The sequence below is a fragment of the Equus caballus genome, chromosome 1 (genome assembly GCF_041296265.1).
Source record: "Equus caballus isolate H_3958 breed thoroughbred chromosome 1, TB-T2T, whole genome shotgun sequence".
NCBI classification, from domain to species: domain Eukaryota; kingdom Metazoa; phylum Chordata; class Mammalia; order Perissodactyla; family Equidae; genus Equus; species Equus caballus.
Window position 1 is genome coordinate 141,693,437 of NC_091684.1, and position 19,016 is coordinate 141,712,452.

At 40.4% G+C, this 19,016-nt stretch overlaps 1 protein-coding gene across 2 annotated transcripts in view; it reads right to left on the reverse strand.

Moving 5' to 3' along the window:
- Nucleotides 1–19,016, reverse strand: part of USP3 (ubiquitin specific peptidase 3) — a 90,925-nt gene extending 71,909 nt beyond the window's left edge. The window contains exon 1 of one of the 2 annotated variants that reach the window (XM_070272858.1): nucleotides 18,816–18,931. Coding sequence is in view for 1 of the 2 variants with exons in the window: in NM_001099759.1 (NP_001093229.1) it covers nucleotides 18,917–19,007 (91 nt within the window). In the remaining variant the exon portion in view is untranslated. Of the gene's footprint in view, nucleotides 1–18,815 lie in introns of both variants that reach the window. The other variant, NM_001099759.1, reaches the window with a different exon arrangement.

The following is a 19,016-nucleotide window of genomic DNA, read 5'->3' on the forward strand; positions in this document are numbered from 1 at the left end:
GTTAACAGCTATGTAAAAGGAATGGGAAGGGAGATTGAAGCCACATGGACCTACTTTCAACAGTATTGTTTGAATTTTTTCAGAAAGCATTACTTCTTTTATAATAAAAATAAATTTTAAATGCCTTAAATTTAAAGATACTGGTATGATAAAGTTGTCCTAATGAAATGGACTTGTTCTAAATTATTAAAAAGCATGAATGGTAAGTCAGGCTAGAATCCAAGATTACAACTCTATGGGTTTGTAAAAATACGATCAATGAAAACAAAATTTTTGCAGCTGTTATTCAGAACACACACACACACACACACTCCATAAAAGTATCAACAGTGAAAGTGTTATTCCTCTTGAAATTGGAGGATAGGGCAGTATTATCATAAAAATTCTATAAATATTTCAGTACATATAAGTAGAAATACATTCCAAGACTAATTCAATTTACCCTCCAACTGATATATTTTTAGATGTTTAAGAGCAAGGCATATAATCTTTATACCATAAATACTCTTTGAACCATATGCTCACAAGCCTATTCGTTGCTAAAGGTTCTAAAGTCTCTCCTATCTTATTGGTAAAGTGACATAAAGAGCAGGAACTGGGCCATAATGCAGTCCAGAAAAGAAGAAATCCAGCTATCCCAAGCAACTGCCAAAGGTGCTAAAGCAGCCTGAGTGCAACCAAAATCATTGTCTGTGACCCCTCCCTCACTCCAAGGCTGCTTATTTTGGGAGTGGGCATTGGATTCTCAGGGAACAGGGAAACAGAAGAATTCATATTAAAAGCAACAGGGGGTGCCCAGGGCCCAAGGAGTGAGCCAAGGCAGAGCTTGGCAGACTAAGCAGAGGTCCAAATACTGGAGGAGGAGACGAACCTGAGCACCAAATCCAAAGTCACCAGACGTGGCAGGTTGGGACTCAAGGCCAAGATCACAGAACCAAGAGTTCAGGGCCAAGGCAGGGAAGGCAATTACGAAGCAAAGCTTATCTTGATTGTCTTTCCACATCCCCCATCAATCTTTTCCACCTTCCTCCTTCTAGCAGCAGCTCTCTCTTGCCTCAGTCCTATTCTTATTCAAGCAATCAATTACTCTTTCCTGAATCATTAGATAAGTAAATAGGCTGGTAAAGTCACAATTCAGTATTTCTCACAACCACTCTCCTTTCTTTTTAATGGCCTTGTGATAGATTAAAGATGGCCACAAATTCTTTGACACTCCTGCCATTAAGAGGCAGGTCTATGTTCTCATTCCTTGAATCTGAACAGGCTCTATGATTGCCCTGACCAACTGAATACAGCAGAAGTAACCGTGTCAATCTGCAGGTCTAGGCCTTAAGAAATGGACAGCTTCCTCTTGCTATAGCATGGAATGCTTTATCTCAGGGAAGCCAGCCACAATGTAAGAAGTCTGATCACCCTGAAAACAACACACGGTGAGATGCTCACCCACATGGAGAGACCTTGGAGAATATGACATCATGGGGATGGGGGGTTGGGAAAGAAAGAGAGACAGAGACAGAGACCTGGGAGCAGAGAGGTCCCAGACATGTGAGTTAAGAAGTGATCTTGGAAGAGGATGCTCCAGCCCCAGGTACTCCAGCTGATACATTACCAGCCAAGTTCATCCTGATTTCCTGACCCACAAAATCATAAGCAAAATAAAATGGTTGTTTTAAGCCACTAGGATGTAAGATAGTTTGTTATGCAGCAACAGATAACCAGAGCACCACCTGCAGAAGGAAAAGTGTCAGTGATATAACACCCCTCACTCAACCCTGCCAAAAAATTCACTGGAATGACTGACACTGCTGTTTAGTAGAAGAGAGAATGGGAATCTTCAAGAGGTTCTACCCAATAGGAATCAAGCTATCCAAACACTAGACTTTCCCCTCCACAACAGAGGTAGTAAGAGAGTAAAGACATTTCGGTCTATCACCATCTAAGCTGCCATCATGCACTAGACTGGCTCTTTCAGTATCCCGTCAACATTTTAATAACTCAAATCCACGTGTGCTGTCATTACCATAAGACAACCTAGGTCCTTCTTGAGCACAAACATCACTCCTAATGTTGCCCTATATTGAAAAACAAGCTTTACCATCTCAAACGCACTATTTCCACAGCAATCTGGATAAAGATCCTTAAGAAAGTGTTAATGGCACTTGCAGGAATTCTTTTCCTCTTCATTAAAAGCTACAAAGCCTTTTCCTTCACTCCTTTTGCCTCTCCGGATTATGTTCTTAAATAAGCACTCTGGGAAACCTAAGATTTTACTGAAGGTTGGATTTGAGAAACTGACTCTGAATAAGAGTTGAGAACATCCTACTCCATATCTGTTTCCAGTTCCATCTTTACGCTAAGAGTTCTGACATATTCCTCAGCCAGTCTGACTTGATCCCCATGACACCCAGCAATGGCTGATTCTAGGCCTTTGTAACTGAGATGACGAGACCACATCCTAACCAGAACCCCAAGATTTCTGAGGAAGTACTTACACTTTTCCCTTAAAGTTCCTAGCAAATTGTTCCACAGTCAGCCCAGAAGGAGGCAGGTGAGGGGCACAGGGAAAGGAACTCTGCTTTACGTCAATTTGGTTGAACTAGGCAGAGGCCTTGATCACCTGCCCTTGACCCCTAACCCTGCCAAAAGACTCCTTCCTTCTTTAATACAAAAATGTACCAAATGGACTGGATTACGCTCCTAAGAATTTAACTGTCGCTCTGTAGACTCAGAACAAACTGTTAGAGATCATGTGATAGAATGAAGCAAGCACGGCCTTCAGAACTGACAGAACAGAACCTGTCTTACCTCTACATTCTAGCTTTACCATTTTTTTTTAAAGATTTTATTTTTCCTTCTTCTCCCCAAAGGCCCCCAGTACCTAGTTGTGGGTCCTTCTAGCTGTGGCATGTGGCACGCGGCCTCAGCATGGCTTGACGAGCGGTGCCATGTCTGCACCCAGGACCCGAACCAGTGAAACCCTGGGCCGCCGAAGCGGAGTGCGTGAACTTAACCACTCGGGCACGGGGCCGGCCCCTTTACCGTTCTTTTACTCTGTGACCTTAAAGCAGTTGGTTACAGGGCCTGTTTCCTCATCTGTAAAATGGGACAAATACCACCTCTTCCTCACACAGCCAAGGAAGGATTTCATGAGACAAACATTATAAAGTGCACAGCAAAGGGCCTAACAAACAGAAAGCACTCAGTGAATGCCAGTTCCTTTCCCCTAAAAATATATTAAACGGAATAAAACGGCTGTCAGGGTTAATTCTGGTGGCCGCTATTATGTACAACACAGGTAACATATGCCCACAAATACCATGACTGCTAATTTTCAAAATTTTTTTCCTCAGTTTACGTTCAAAAAGAATTGTAGTTGTCAATTCCTTTTCACAGAAAAATTCTCAATACATAAGTTCAAGTCAGCAAAAATCCTTCAGAAACTCCTCCTATATCTGACCTAAAATTAAGTTATATTCAAAACATCAAATGAATGATATAAAAATATTCAATTTTAATAAGCTTATTTCAAAAGTGATATAACTACTATAATCACCTGAATGTCAAAATCATTAAATTTTATATCTAATGTGAAAAATACTTTAGGAGGCAAATGCATTTTAGAAGCGCATTTTGAGGGGGCCAATCCTGTGGCTGAGTGGTTAAGTTTGCATGCTCTGCTTTGGCGGCCCAGGTTCGCCACTTCAGATCCTGGGCAACGACCTACGCATCACTCATCAAGCCATTTTGTGGCAGCATCCCACATAGAAGAATTAGAAGGACTTACAACTAGGAGATACAACTAAGTATTGGGGCTTTGGGAAGGAAAAAAAAGAGGAAGATTGGCAACAGATGTTAGCTTAGAGCCAATCTTCCTCACCAAAAAGCATTAAAAAAAAAAGGTCAGGTTTAAAAAAAAAGAACCACATTTTGAGAGATGTGCAAGGAGGTTTAGACAACTTAATAAGATGCTACTCAGATAAAACATTTAAGTACGGAAGCAACTTAAGTGTGAAAACCATACTGAAATACAGTAAACTCATTAAATCACAGCTCACCAATCTAATTGATCAAAATATACCTTGGGTATCTACTTTATTTAGTGTACTGTCAGTACATTATCAGTATGGCAATGAGTGAAAATGTCAAAATTCAGACCAAGAAAGAGGCTAAGGTCCTAATGTGAACTAGTCTATATTCCAATATCCACTACAATAGGGTTACAGGTCAAGTCATTTTAAAATGTATTTTAGGGGCCGGCCCGGTGGCACAGTGGTTAAGTTCACACGTTCTGCTTCTCGGCGGCCCAGGGTTCGCCGGTTCAGATCCCAGGTGCGGACATGGCACCGCCTGGCAAAAGCCATGCCGTGGGAGGCATCCCACATATAAAGTAGAGGAAGATGGGCATCGATGTTAGCTCAGGGCCAGTCTTCCTCAGCAAAAAGAGGAGGATTGGCAGTAGTTAGCTCAGGGCTAATCTTCCTCAAAAAAAAACCCAAAAAACTTCAATACTCTTTAAAGCAACACAACAAAAAATCCAGCACCCCAAGATATGAACTTCATCATGTCTGGCATCCAATAAAAAATTACTTGACAAGGGAATAAGAAAGAAAATTAACTAATTAATTTAATTAAATATATTTTAATTTCTAACTTTTGCTTTAGCAAAGAAATAAATAGGAATCATTTCCAATCATACCAGACTTAATATGATATGGTGATATGGTGATCAGCTTATTTTTATGAACTGATAGCTCTAAACTTCTATCCCACATAATTCAGTTCTTCTTTATCCACCTTATTACCTGGTTCTCTTTAAGGGGTAATGTCCCTGGCTCTCAGAGACTAACGTTGAAGCCTGTTCTTTAGCCTACTTAAGTTCCCAACCTTTTCCATGTCAGGGCTTGCACTGAAAAAGATAACATCTGTACGGCAGACGATCATAAACTGAAGACGCTTCTCAGGGCCAGAAGTGATCTGCTTGGAGGATGCAGCCACCCTAGGGTGGGGAATCATCATCTCAACACATGGGTAATCCATTCGTGGCCCCTCTGATGGGAAGCTCTGCTAGCCAATCTTTTACATGGTTATCTAGCAATGCAGGAGGAGATGGCCCACCTACTCCAATGCCCACTTGTTAGAACAAAAGACTGGAAGTCATCAACCACTTGAGAGGGCCAGCAGCACTATCTGGGAATCTGAGATGCCATTCCTCTGACCACCTGCAATTTATAATACTCACTAATGCTCTGAGACCTATAGAGAAAACGGATGCCCAAATCCTTATTTCTAACCTATGTATAACTGTCTTGTCCTACTGCCATTCCGTACCCCAGTCAACAGTATAACATGAAGGAACGTAGTAAGAATCGAATTAGAGAAGTACCAGAAACAGCTGGGTCTGAGTACTCAGGTGGTAAAACAGCAGTGATGAGCATGGACAAGGAACAATCAATTGCTTAAAATGAACCTGGATCCAGAGCACGTGATTAACTACTACTGCTACCAATGTTTCCAAGGCCACTTCCAGCTCTCTGATTTCAAGGTTTCCCAGACAGAAAAATAATTGAACTTTTACTCAAAATAGATTAATGCAAAATTTCATTTTTAAGTGATTTAACTCTCTGAATAAGATCCATTTCTAATGCGGCAAAGCATTTTGCCCTAAAAACTGGATTAAAAATATTTCATTTAAAAATAGGCACCAAATTAAACATGGAAGACCAGCTTCTCTCTTATTTCCTCTCCCTCCTAACATCCCACTAAAATGACAATAAAGGAATTAAACAGATATTAACTTACAAAGATGAAGAGAACATGCGAGGCAACCAAAGCAAACAAAAGATTTCAACATGTTTTTGGAAGTCAGAAAGAAGTTAGAGGAGCAGCAATAACCTCAGTAGTGCAAAGGAAGCTACAGCCTAAGTGCCCTCAGAGAAGAAAGGCGGCGAGGGGAGGGGGGCCCTCTGGGCTCAGGGACACTGGGCACAGGAGACAGCAAGGGTGAGGATGGGACTGAAACAAGAGGGCCAAGGGCTGTGAGGCACAACTGAATCATGGAACTGCCTAGGCTCTGATGTCAGAACATACGCAGCCAGAGGGACAGCCCCCAGAGGGAAGACTGAAAAACTAAATAGTGCCAAAAAAATTCTCCAGACAGACATCTTGCGAGTCTTCGTCCAATGAAGAAGGCGGCCTGCTCCCCCAGCTCACAGTGAAGCCCTCTGTAGACAAGCCCCACTCTCTGATTGACCTCTTGAGTGCCTCCCTGTTATGTGAGACAGATCCTTGAAGAAAACCTCCAGTCAGAGAGAATGATTTTAACCAGAAAAAGAGGAACCCAGAGGAAACAGAAACAATGCAGGGAGCACAGGAAAACTTCAAAACAGACTCTCAAACCCTGGAGTAATAAGAGAAGATAACGAAAAACAGCAGCAACAGGATGTATGAGAAAGCAACAGTCAGAAAAAGGAGGAAAAGCTCTTGAAAATTAAAAATGATTATCAAAAGTCAGTAGAAGGGAAGAAAAACATCAAGGAAATATCACAGGAACTGAAACCAAAAGGCAAAGGAATAAAAAGATAAGAAAGTTACAGGTTCTACCCGGACACCCAACATTCAATTAACAGAAGTTCCAGAAAGAAAAAAGTACAAATTAGGAGCTGTAAGTATGGGAGGATGAGTGTGCTATTAAACATATACGTAGATTGAAAGATCCCTTGAGTACCCATCACAATACAAGAAAAAGTACCCGTGCCAAGACATCACGTCGAAATTTCAGGACACCAAGGATAAAAAAGGTATCCTAAAAGCTTCCAGGAAAAAGAATGAAAAGATATGTATGAAGGAACAGTAATCAGAAAGCCATCAGGTTTCTCAACAGCAACAATGGAAGCCTAAAAACAAAGGAACAAAGCTTTCATAATTCTAAGGGAAATTTTTTTTCTAAAGCCAGCCAAGTAATCAAATATAAAGGTAGAATAAAAGTGTCAGACTTGGGGCCGGCCCCATGGCCAAGTGGTTACGTTCACGTGCTCCACTTCGGCGGCCCAGAGTTTTGCCGGTTCGGATCCTGGGCATGGACATGGCACCGCTCATCAAGCCATGCTGAGGCGGCATCCCACATGCCACAACTAGAAGGACCCACAACTAAAAATACACAACTATGTACTGGGGGGCTTTGGGAAGAAAAAGGAAAAATTAAAAAATTAAAAATTAAGATAAAAAAGTGTCAGAATTTCATGGAGTCAAAAAGTTGCCTCCCAGGAGTGGCGAGCTAAACGATGTACTCCAGCAAAACACTCTAACAAACCAAGAAAAAGAAAGATATGGGATCCAGGAAATGTGAGCGCTAATACAAGAGAACAGCAAGGGAACCATAGGATAAAAACTGTCCAGTAGGCCTAGAGAATAATTAGTTCAAATGGGAGCAAAACGGCTCTGAGAAGGAGGTTTGCAGGAAAAAACAGTACTAAGAGATTATCTATCTGTTTAAGTGCTTGGAAAATAACATCCACAGACATTTGACAGATTTATAGGTACATGTGGGAGAGAAATGTGTAGAAGGTAAATCAAGCAATTTTTTTAAAGGCAGTTATTAACTCAAGGAAAAATAAAATGCTGGACAAGAAAGAAAAAGTAATCACCGTATTAACCAAAATTTGTAATCTAATTATAGTGAGAAATGGAGAGAGGGGCAGAAGGGAAAGTACTTCAAACACTAATGTCCTCATTTACTATAGCAAGATGGCAAGAGATAATGCCTAAAGTTGATAAATTAGGAAATAACAGTTATTACTTAGAAGAATGCAGGTCAACATGAGAAAGAAAGCTAAACAGAGCTTGCAGCCATTGTCTGCGGACAGTAAGAATGAGGGTGGGGGGGCGGAGAGAGACTGCTGTTCTATTTTAAACCTTTTGATACTACGACAACTGTGTATATATATTACTTTTAGAAAACATGGGTTAATCTTTAAAAGATAAATTGATACAACAGTCGTATCAATTTATGAAACTGCCCAAAGCACTTTATTCATCTTAAAAAAAAAAAGTATATCTAAAATCTATTACATGGCATAAAAATTACAATAGCAGTTTATCATTTGAAGCCAGACACTACTGAATCCCCTATATACTGCAAGGCTAATTTACGGAGCTAATGATATGTGTCCTCTAGTAGAGAATGTAATTTCTGAGCTGGCCAAAATTTGTCATCTATATGTTAACAGATCCAGATACCTACAGAGCCAGAAAAGAGAGGGCATCTGGTCCTGCTGACCTCCCACACAGAGGCAAATGCTGATCCATAAGGCTGGTCCCCTCACTGGCTCAAGCATTTTACTCTATTTTGAAATGGATTTCCGAAATCAGTTTTCAACATCAAAGGAAAACAACATATGGAAACAATGTATATGAAACTACATATTCTCAAAAACTGCAATGCACTGAACAAATTTGTTATTATTCATTCTATCACAAACTCAGACTTGTTCAGACCTACTTTGGTGAAAAATACCTAACGAAGCTATTATGCTATACCTACTCCACCACTTCAGCTAAACACTGGAACTGTGCCCCTACCTCCAAATGAGGGGAACAGGTAGTGGGCAGAAGGATTAAAAATGCTAAAGCCAAAGCAGATTCCTAAATCAGAGCCAAAATGAGCCACTTTTGCCTTTGGAAGACCAGACATAAATAACTACAGAATAATTACCAGGAGTTTATACTGTTTCAAAAATAACTTCCCCTATGAAGCTGATTACATGGAGAATGAACACAAAAGCCATGAGTCACTTAAGAAAAATTCTGACATCCAATATTTCTATTTATTTAATATAGCAAAATCTGATGCAATTCCATGCTTTTGCCAACAACCTGAGTAAGCAAATCCATGGTTGAACAATCGTGAGATCTTCAAAAGAATGAATCAAGTCATAAATGTAAACACCACACAACTACTATTTCAAAACAGTTAAGTGCATGCAATATAAGAAAAGATTCTTATATATATGTTTTTATAGGAAGCACTCCCTCCCATAAATAAAATAATTAAGAGGTTTGGGGACCTCTTATTATCAAAGACTTTACTCAGAGAACAATAGGTTTAATATCTGCATTGTACAATTCTCTTTCTAGTTTTTTGTAGTTATATAATAAAGGTTAGTGTGAAAGCACAAAGCAGGGGAAAAAATTACCACACTTGTACTTACTGGTGTGCTGGGAAACTCTTTATTCTTTTAAAATCAATGGGACTACTCATGAAGAAATGGAAAGAAAAAAATATAAACTGGGCACATACTTCTACTCTGCTTAAAGGGCTAGATACCCAATATTACAGAAAACAGGCACTGCAAACTCTAATAGCTGTTCTAATTATTTAAAAAACCAAAAGATGGATTTTTTTTTTACAACCAACAGGCATAATTTTAAAATCTGGCCCACATTTTCCCAAAAATCTCTATTAATTATTCAAAGAGAAAAAAACACACACAAACCTGAAAAAATCTTCTTTAAAATGAGGCTCTAAAAAGACTATACACAAACACACACCTGAAATAACTGAAAAGAAATTGATGCAGTTAAGCTCTCAGAATTAAATTCTCATGGCCTGGGGTTTGGCCCCATGGCCAAGGGGTTAAGTTCACGTGCTCCACTTTGGCAGCAGCCCAGGGTTTCACTGGTGCGGGTCCTGGGTGCAAACCTAGCACTGCTCATCAAGCCACGCTGAGGCGGCGTCCCACACAGTAGAACCAGAAGGACATACCACTAGAATCTACAAGCATGTACTGGGGACTCTGGGGAGAAGAAGAAGAAAAAAGATTGGCAACAGATGTTAGCTCATGGCCAATTTAAGAAACATATATTTCATGACCTGAATCTTGAGTTCTTGCAGCCACTTCACATGCATAAGGTAAAGCTTGAGTCCTTAGTTGTTGCAGAGCAATTTCTCCATTGTTAACACATCTCATTACTAACACTCAAAATAGTTCAGATGGAAACTAGAGTTAATCTCAGTTAAGTGAAAGAAAATTTACCGTGTGACACTAACATTAAAAATCACTCAATAATATGCATCAGCCTCAGAGTCTCTAAGTTACATATAAGTTCTTTTTAAAAAATATTATATCAGGGGGCCCGCCTGGTGGCGCACTGGTTAAGTTCACATGTTCCACTTCGGTGGCCCGGGGTTTGCCGGTACGGATCCCCGGTGTGGACCCATGCACTGCTTGTCAAGCCATGCTGTGGCAGGCGTCCCACATATAAAGTAGAGGAACATGGGCACAGATGTTAGCTTAGGGCCAGTCTTCCTCAGCAAAAAGAGGAGGATTGGTGGCAGATGTTAGCTCAGGGGTAATCTTCCTCAAAAAATTTTAAAAATTTAAAAAAATATTATATCAGGACATTTCTCTATCATGTTATCTATCAATTATGCCAGGAAAACATTCTATCACAAAAACTGGTTTCCTAGAAATTTCAGCATCTTTATCCTTCAAGTTATTTTCAAAACTTCTGATCAAAATATTACCACCTACCATTCCAATATTGTGCAACAAATTTCAAAACAAAAGAATGGACAATAATCTAGTATTAAAAGAAAAAAAACGTGAACATAGTCAGTAAGGATAAAGATTTAAAGAAGCTAAAACAATAAGTGTACTACCTTATAATCGGCGAAATTAAACCTGCAGGAATATGACAGTTAATCACCAGCCGGCTCTTCCTGGTGATGAGATAGAACAAGAACAGTCCCTAAAATTAAGAGACTTCAGGGCGGGCCAAGGATAGACAGGCTAGCAGGTTTCTACAAAGCTGTCTTAAACCCAGCTGGGACAATGGAAATATCAGGACAGAACATCTACTCAAAATGGACAACAGCCCACTGATAGAGCTCTTCAATCCTAAAGCAGAGTACAAAGTTTCCAGATAAAATCCCGTTGGTTATATCCTCTTTTCAAAGATACAAGCTGGTTCATCTTAAACTCTGAACTCCCTCCTCAAAAGGGTCTTATACAATTTAATTAGCCTGTATTTATTAATCGTGAAGCATTTAGCTAACACAAGCAGTAAGACAACAATAAATTTCATTTTCAACGTCCAAGTTTAACTCCAACAATAGTTTTCAGAATCTGAAATTGTGTTTCTAAGCTCATCTGCATTTTATACATCTGTAAATAGCATATATATACCTATTTTTCAGTCTATCTTGAGAGAGATCTGTTGTAAGCTCTGCAGTCTAAAAACTATAATTAACTTTTACAAGAAATACAATTGGAAAATCTTTGAATGTTAACTAAATGGAACCAACAAAGTACACTGCCTAAAAGCAAAGATTCAAATAACCTCTGAGCTACCAGAGGCAAAAGCAAAATTCCACATTTTAAGAATTCCCCCCTCCCCCACCCACAACAAAACCCCTCCAAGAAGTATCTCTGCCAGAACCAAATGAAGACATGGGAGGGGGCAACTTCAAGAAACCAAGCACATCTTTAAAATAACCAAAAGCTAATTGCATTTTACCCATAGATATGTGGAGAAGGCTGGTTTTACATCTGTGCTAATGTGAATAGCAGCCTATAAAAAAATTAGATCTGACCTGTAACAAAGTTAAGACATTCAAAAACAGTTGTTTTCTTCCAATTGTATTACCAATTTTGTTCCAACTTACCTGCACTTTAATCAATAAATAGGAGGAAGAAGGGCTAATCAAATACAGAATTCTAAAATAAATTATTTTCAAAATGTGGAATTTAAAATGTATTTTCATGTCAAAAATCTTAAAGGAATTATTTCAAGTATGTTTCCAAACACTTAAAATCCTTCAGATTATCAAACATTAAGTTACTAGACAACAAAATAACGACCCTGCTTTTCAAAAGGCAAGCTAGGGGCCAGCGCTGTGGCCCAGTGGTTAAGTTTGAGTTCTCTGCTTTGGAGGCCCAGGGTTTTCCCGGTTCGAACCCTGGGCGCGGACATGGCACTGCTCGTCAAGCCATGCTGAGGCAGCAACCCACATGCCACAACTAGAAGGACTCACCACTAAAAAGACACAACTATGTACTGGGGGCTTTGGGAGAAAAAGGAAAAATAAAATCTTTAAAAAAAAATGTCACCTTGAAATTTCAAATTAAAAAAAAATAAAAAGCAAGCTAAAAGTATGATTTGAATGGTATTTGAATTTAAGCTTTGGGCTATCTCTAATACCCCCAAGCATCTTAAGCAATTCTCTTAATCTTTGTCTCAGTTTCACAATCTATAAAACAGGAAAAACTACAAGGATGGGTAGTTAATTAAATTAGTCAAGATTAAATGCTAGCAAACTGCTTTGAAGTTGTTTACGTTGTTCTCAGTTCTCCTCCTACTCAGTAAAACTAATAGATGAGAAAACATCTGGAATTACTAGATACTAACAGCTGCAGACTCACAGCAGTTAAAAGATGATCTCTATTTACAAGTTTCTAAGTGAAAGTTCACTCAACAACTCCAAAAGATTTCAGGATACAACTGCAATGAACAATTTTTAGGTAAATTTCCTTTCAGTCTGAAAGAGACCTACTCTTATCTACATTCTCAAAACAGACTACTACAAATCGCAGAGCATCTTGAGAGGTCTTGGCAGTAAACAATTCTAGGTAAAATGAACAAGCTGTTACTGTTGTTGATGCTATTCTCAGCATTGTGAACTGCCAATCAAGGTAAGCTTCATCATAAATACACCCTCCAAAAAGTACCAGCCCCTGCTGAGAATCTAAATACTTCCTTCTGAGCCATCTGTCTAGGAAAGCTCTATTGAAACACCTAGAATGTACTTGCTCACACATCTAAAAGAGCTATTAATAAACATAAAACACTAAAACACATTAAACCATATACATTTTCCACTTCAAAAAACTGATAAACTACCTGCCCAAGTCTATTCTGACACCTAGGTGGAACACAAAATCCATAGGTAGGTGGGTCAGGAACTGCAGCTTAATCAAACGAGACTAGTAATTTTTTTCAAAGAAGCAAAAATATATAAAATAGCTCAAGAAGGGGGAAAAAGCTCAAAAAGAAAAAAACAAAAACTGAACAGGTTAGGGGGAAATGTACATGTAAATTACTCCTTGATGGAAGAGGGACTCAAATTTTAAAACAGGGATTTATTCACTGAGCTACAAACTAAATTACTCACTGTTCTGCTTACTGAGCTACAAACACTATGGAAACATAAGCATTTCTAAATCTAGTTTGAAGGATCCAAAATTAATCTATTATATTCCAGTGAAGAAGGAAATTGCATAAATTTCAATGAGGAAAAAGTAGGAGGTTAGGGGCCGGCCCGGTGGCGCAGCAGTTAAGTTCCCACGTTCCGCTTCAGCGGCCAGGGGTTCGCCGGTTCAGATCCTGGGTATGGACATGGCACTGCTTGGCACGCCATGCTGTGGCAGGCGTCCCACATATAAAGTGGAGGAAGATGGGCATGGATGTTAGCTCAGGGCCAGTCTTCCTCAGCAAAAAGAGGAGGATTGGCAGCAGATGTTAGCTCAGGGCTAATCTTCCTCAAAACAAAAACAAAAACAAAAAAACAAAACACATCTAGAGATTAAACACAGCCTATAAAGGAAGAAAAAATAAATTGAAAATGTAAATTTTTTTTTTAAAGTAGGAGGTTATAAAAGCCTATGGCTAATGCTGTAAAAGCAAATAACGATGAGAAGCAATTATTTTGAGGATAAATGAATAACAGGAAATCGAAACAAGTAGTTTGAATTCTCCCCTCAACCTATCCCTTCTTCTGCTTAGGCTATGAAGGATATCCTTTGTATAGTACTAAGAACACTGTTTAGAAAATAATTTCTGATCAATGTGTCCAAAACTTCTTCACAACAGCAAAATATTAGGCTCATCCCCAGACTGTAGCCTTTTCAACAAACACATGGAACACATTCTAAATTCCAGCTCTTTCACATCTACTACCAATTATTTAGAGACTTTGGAAATGCTCTGAGGCTGCTTTAAGATTCTGGGAGGTGAAGGTGGGGGCAGAATACTGCCAGAAAAACCAGAAAGACAATTCCATTTGACTTAATCTTACAAATATTAGCAAAAAAAGGTTAAAATCTTCAGAAAGTATTTAAAATTCAAATAATCTTCAAAATTAATGTGAAAAAAGTATCACCTGTCCACTGATTTTGAACTGCCCCATCCACATTTACTACTAAAATGTCCACCTGCTCATCTGTAAACACAGAACAACAAAAGAATACAAATTCATTGTGGTAACAACATTGCAGATGGTCATTTGTTCACAATCCTGTCAAGGTTCACTTTAAAATACCAGGAGCAAGGACTGGTGAAAGCATTCCGAGGGGAAGCTCACTTACTTTGCATTTATTTTCAACATAAACTTAAAAACCATTTCAGCCATGCTATAAACGGAAGAAAGTTCTTCATTCATTAAGCAAATATTTACTGAGTGTCTTATTACATGCTAGACACTTAATAAATACTTAATAGAAGGTACTAAAGAGCAGTAAATGCATTTGACCTACCGATGAACAAATGACTGATCCTATCTAGAAAATTTAGTCTACTGGGCACACAAGAGTCTTCTTTAGATGTAGGTTGTGAAAGGAATATGATACAAAGTAACTGATCGCTCCATCAAGGTGATTTCTCACCTTTATCACAAGCTTTATCACAAATTACAAATTTATTACCTTTGACAAGGAATCAATAATCAGCACCTCATCCTACTAAACGGATCTTCAACAAAAGGTTTTATCTCCAAAACTGCGGAACATTTACTTAATCTACACTACTACACTTACTTTTCCTGGGTAGAGTAATGTGAGGGCAAGTGTGTAGTGGAAACTTAAAGAGGCATTCTCATCTCTTTGAAGAATTAATCAGGGAAAAATTCTCATGCCTATGCTATTAAAATATCTCCAATTTAACTGGTTATTCAACCTAAACCGCTGAAGTCCAAATGCTTGGTCTTTGGCTTTCCTTACTTATGAAAGAAGTCGTGTTTAGGTCATCTTTTTAAATAATTTGTGGGGTTTTTCCCCTGTATTTTGCCACTGGTTCAACTCTTTTACCCACAAAAATAAGAAATGCCCAAGCCTCCAGCTTCTGAAAATAACATCTGGTATGTGCACATAACAAAAACCTTGAGAGAATGTCCTAGTTTTTATTTAAAACTTTTTCATTTACAACGAGAACGCCTTTAGCAACGATTAGACATAAATCAGCTTTTACCTTATTAGGAGATTGCTATTTTCAACATTTACCTTAAACCACAAAGTGGATTTATCTTCTAACCAGTTAGCTTCCTGTCTCTCCCCAATTAGATTAGACTGTAACTTTTTTGAGCCAGGGACTACTGGACCGCATGATCTGTTCCCAGATAATACATTTCAAAAACTCTGTAAGTCTCCATAAAGACATAAATGTTGCTAGCCCTAAGGACTTCTCTAGTATTTTAAAGTTCTTTTAACAGGAGCAGGTGTCCTTAACTGTCCCTACAGTTATATATTAGTGGGTTCTCAAGGTGTGGTCCTGGACCCCTGAGAGTTTCCAAAACCCTTTGAGGGGTTATATGAGGTCAAACTATTTTCATAAATAATAAGATGTTACTTTTATTGTTTACCCTCATTCTCTCACAAGCATGCAGTGGTGTTTTCCAGAGGCTACACGATTTGTCTCTTAGGAGACTGAATGCAAAAGCAGATATGAAAATCCAGCTGTCTTGTTTTCAGTTAAACCACAAAAAGACTTGCAAAAATGTAAAATAATTCCACTTTTCTAAGTTTGTTTTGAAAAGTATATTTTATATAAACTATTATTTATTTTAACAGGTAATGGACTTGTTATTTGTAAATCATTTAATAAATACCTATTTTAAATTTTTCTGTTTTAATTTCTAACACAGCAAATATCAATAGACATAGGCTCTTTGGGTTCTCAATAAGAGTGTAAAGGGGTCCTGAGAACAAAAAGTTTGAGAACCACTGCAGTACACAATTATATAATCTAACACAGTGCTTTCCATAGATAAGAAGCTCAAGTTAATTCTGAAGAATAATTACTTCTTACACCCCCTAATCTTGTTGAGTAATATATCTTCTTGTAAAGCATAATTCAGCATAAAGCCAGTCTGTCGTAGGCCCTGTTTAACAGGCTTTAGATATTTAAGTATTCAGAGTCCTCTTTATAAAGATGTTCTGACCTGTAGTACCACCTATTACTTGAAAAGTGTATAAGGTGTTTCTTAATGTTTTCACAAAAATTACCTTGCTCATCCTAACAGCAACCTGTGAAGTAAATGTGAAGTATTACCCTGTGTTACAGATGACATAATGAAACACGCTCAAAGGGAACAAAATCACTTGTCCAAGGATGTATTGCTAGCCAGTACAGCCTAGGATGTTGGTCTTTTGCAATTTGCTTGGCTGCCTTAAGGCTGTTTCACTGTGGTGTAATTGCAAGCTCCCAAAGAAAACAAGGCAAGGGCATTACTTTTATTGTCCCAGTGCCAAAACAGGGATTTTTCCCTCTTCAATAAGAATGTAATCAGACACAACACCCGGTCACAGCATTATTCAACACACTGGCTACCCTTCTGGTCCTCTATCAAAAAAAAAAAAAAGAAAGAAAGAAAAAAGAAATTCAAGAGTGTTGGGGAATAAATACCAGAATACGTAACACTCTAAGATGAATTAGTTAAGGACTCACAGATTTACTAATCATTTAATCATGAAACAAGAGGCAGGCAAGAACAAGATCAAGCTCAATACAGTAACACCAGATTATACCAATGAATGGATGCCAACAGGTTACAATGAGAGGCCAACATGAAATGAGTTCAATTCACAGAATATAAACAGAAGGCAAAAACTCACATAAAGTTGTGAAACGAGCTTTATTGGTTCTACAAATCGAAGCGCATGACTAGAACCACCCCCGGAAAGCAATGTCCGAGACAAACTTTGTTGCAAGATGCAAAGATGCCATCCTAGCCCTTGGACAGAAATCGCTCCTCCCCTAGGGTGAGACATACTAGTTTGTTCTTGTTATCAGCACAAGTCTCTTAGTTATGCACCACTTTAACTTAAGTTCCTCAACAGATACTCAGTTTTCTGCATCTCTTTTCCACACTCAAGTGGACTCCCTGGCAAAGGCAAGACTGACTCACAACAGGATATGGACCACTTGCATAAACTCTTTTCCTTTTTTAGATGCATGTGCCCAGTGAGGCCATTTTGAAATTTGATGTGATTTTATCTAGAAAAAGCCAGAAGTGTGCTGTCAGATTTGTATCCCTCTAGTTTACTACAGATGGCAAGAGTAATTTCATCATTCCTCATGAGGTATGCTTTTCCTCGTGTTTACTTTGGTCAATTTTTTCCGAATCTCTTTGGGGGGGGGGGGGGAATTAAACGTTACAGTTACACCACCACAGCAATCGCTACAATTGTAGCTAACGCACCACCAACCAATTTGTAAAGCCATTTGATACACCTTATTTGTTGTTCCATGCTCAACATTCACCGTGGAAGATACATTCGTAGGTAAGCTAATTTATACAAATTTCCAGCCCTCATAAAAGAATTGCAATACTGCAGTGTAAAACCAGTTAACCGGTTAATCTTTAAAGGCTTCATGCAGAAAAAGATAAAGCATCACACCTCTGAGAGCTCGAGGAAACTGCAGTTATTTCTATTCCTTATCTTAGGGCACATTTTTTTTTTTTGTGGCGTTACCTGTGTTTTCTCCAAGGACATAATCAGTATTTAAGAAGTAACCTGTCAAAAGTGTTAAGGCATTCTCTAAACTATCTTCTCGGTTCTGGCCCACGATGAGAAATGCCACACAGCTAAATCATACCATTGCTGTTTTCCTATATTTCTTCAAATAAACTTAGGATTTTTGAAATGCACAATTCAAATTTTACACTACCACCCATGCTACCACTGACCATCTCAAAGCTAATAAACAAAGAGGCTAGCGGCGGCACCGGGCCCTACCAGGAAGTAATCAAAGCAGTGTGGCCGGTGCGATCCTAAGTCGCTAGAGCAAACAATAAGAGGGCACTGGGGGTTCCCAGGGGCCCGGAGGAAGGAGTTAAGATGCTTCAGCAACGCAAAAGCATTACATAAACCTAATAACTGTTCTACAGCACATGAACTCGGGAATCCCAAAGCAATTTCAGACAACCCAAAAGATCTGAAGGGCAACTCGAGCCGCCCCTCCAAAGCAGCTGCTGGCTCAGCCTCCCGAGCTTTTCTGCCCGCAGCCTGTTTTCAAACTTCACCCTCCCAGGCTGGTGAAAGACTCCGACCTCGGCCGCCCGAGTTCCGAGCGCCTCTCCGGGCTCTGGGCTCTCGCTGGGAGTAGATCGGGTCGCCCGAGCCTGCGGGGAAGGGAAAGGAAGCGGGGCCGGGGCAGGCGGCGGAGTGCCCCCGCGCACCCCGCAGCCCAGACAAAGCTGCGCCCAGAGAGCAGCGCCCTGCCCGGCCGGTCGAGGAGGGGACGCAACTCGCACGTGCGGCAGCCTTGTGGGGGCCGGACACCCGCCCCCACGGCCCGCGACCCCGCACCAGCGGCGAGCACAGCCCCCGGGCACGGCGGGGCGGGGCCGCGCGCGGAGGGCCGGGGTCCCCGCCCGCCGCTGCCCCCACGCGCTCGGGGCCCCGCAGGCTCCCGCCCCTCGCGGGCCTCTCCTCCGCCCGCCCGGCCGTCGGGCCGCGGGAAACAAAGGAGCCGCCGCCGCTCCGCCCGCCGCGCCCGCCTCAGCGCGGACCCCTCGCCAGCCGCCGGGCCCGGCTCGCCCTCACCTCTCCCCGAGCCCGCGCGCCGGCCGCCAGCGGCCCCTAGACGGCAGGCCCGGCGGAGCCGGGGCCTCGGGTGCGCGCAGGCCGCCCGGGGCCGCACTCACCGCTGCAGCACCAGGACGACGGGGAGCCGTTGGGGAACTTGGCTGAGTCCGGAGCGATGCAGACGCTGGAGCTGAGGTGCGGACACTCCATGGCCACGAG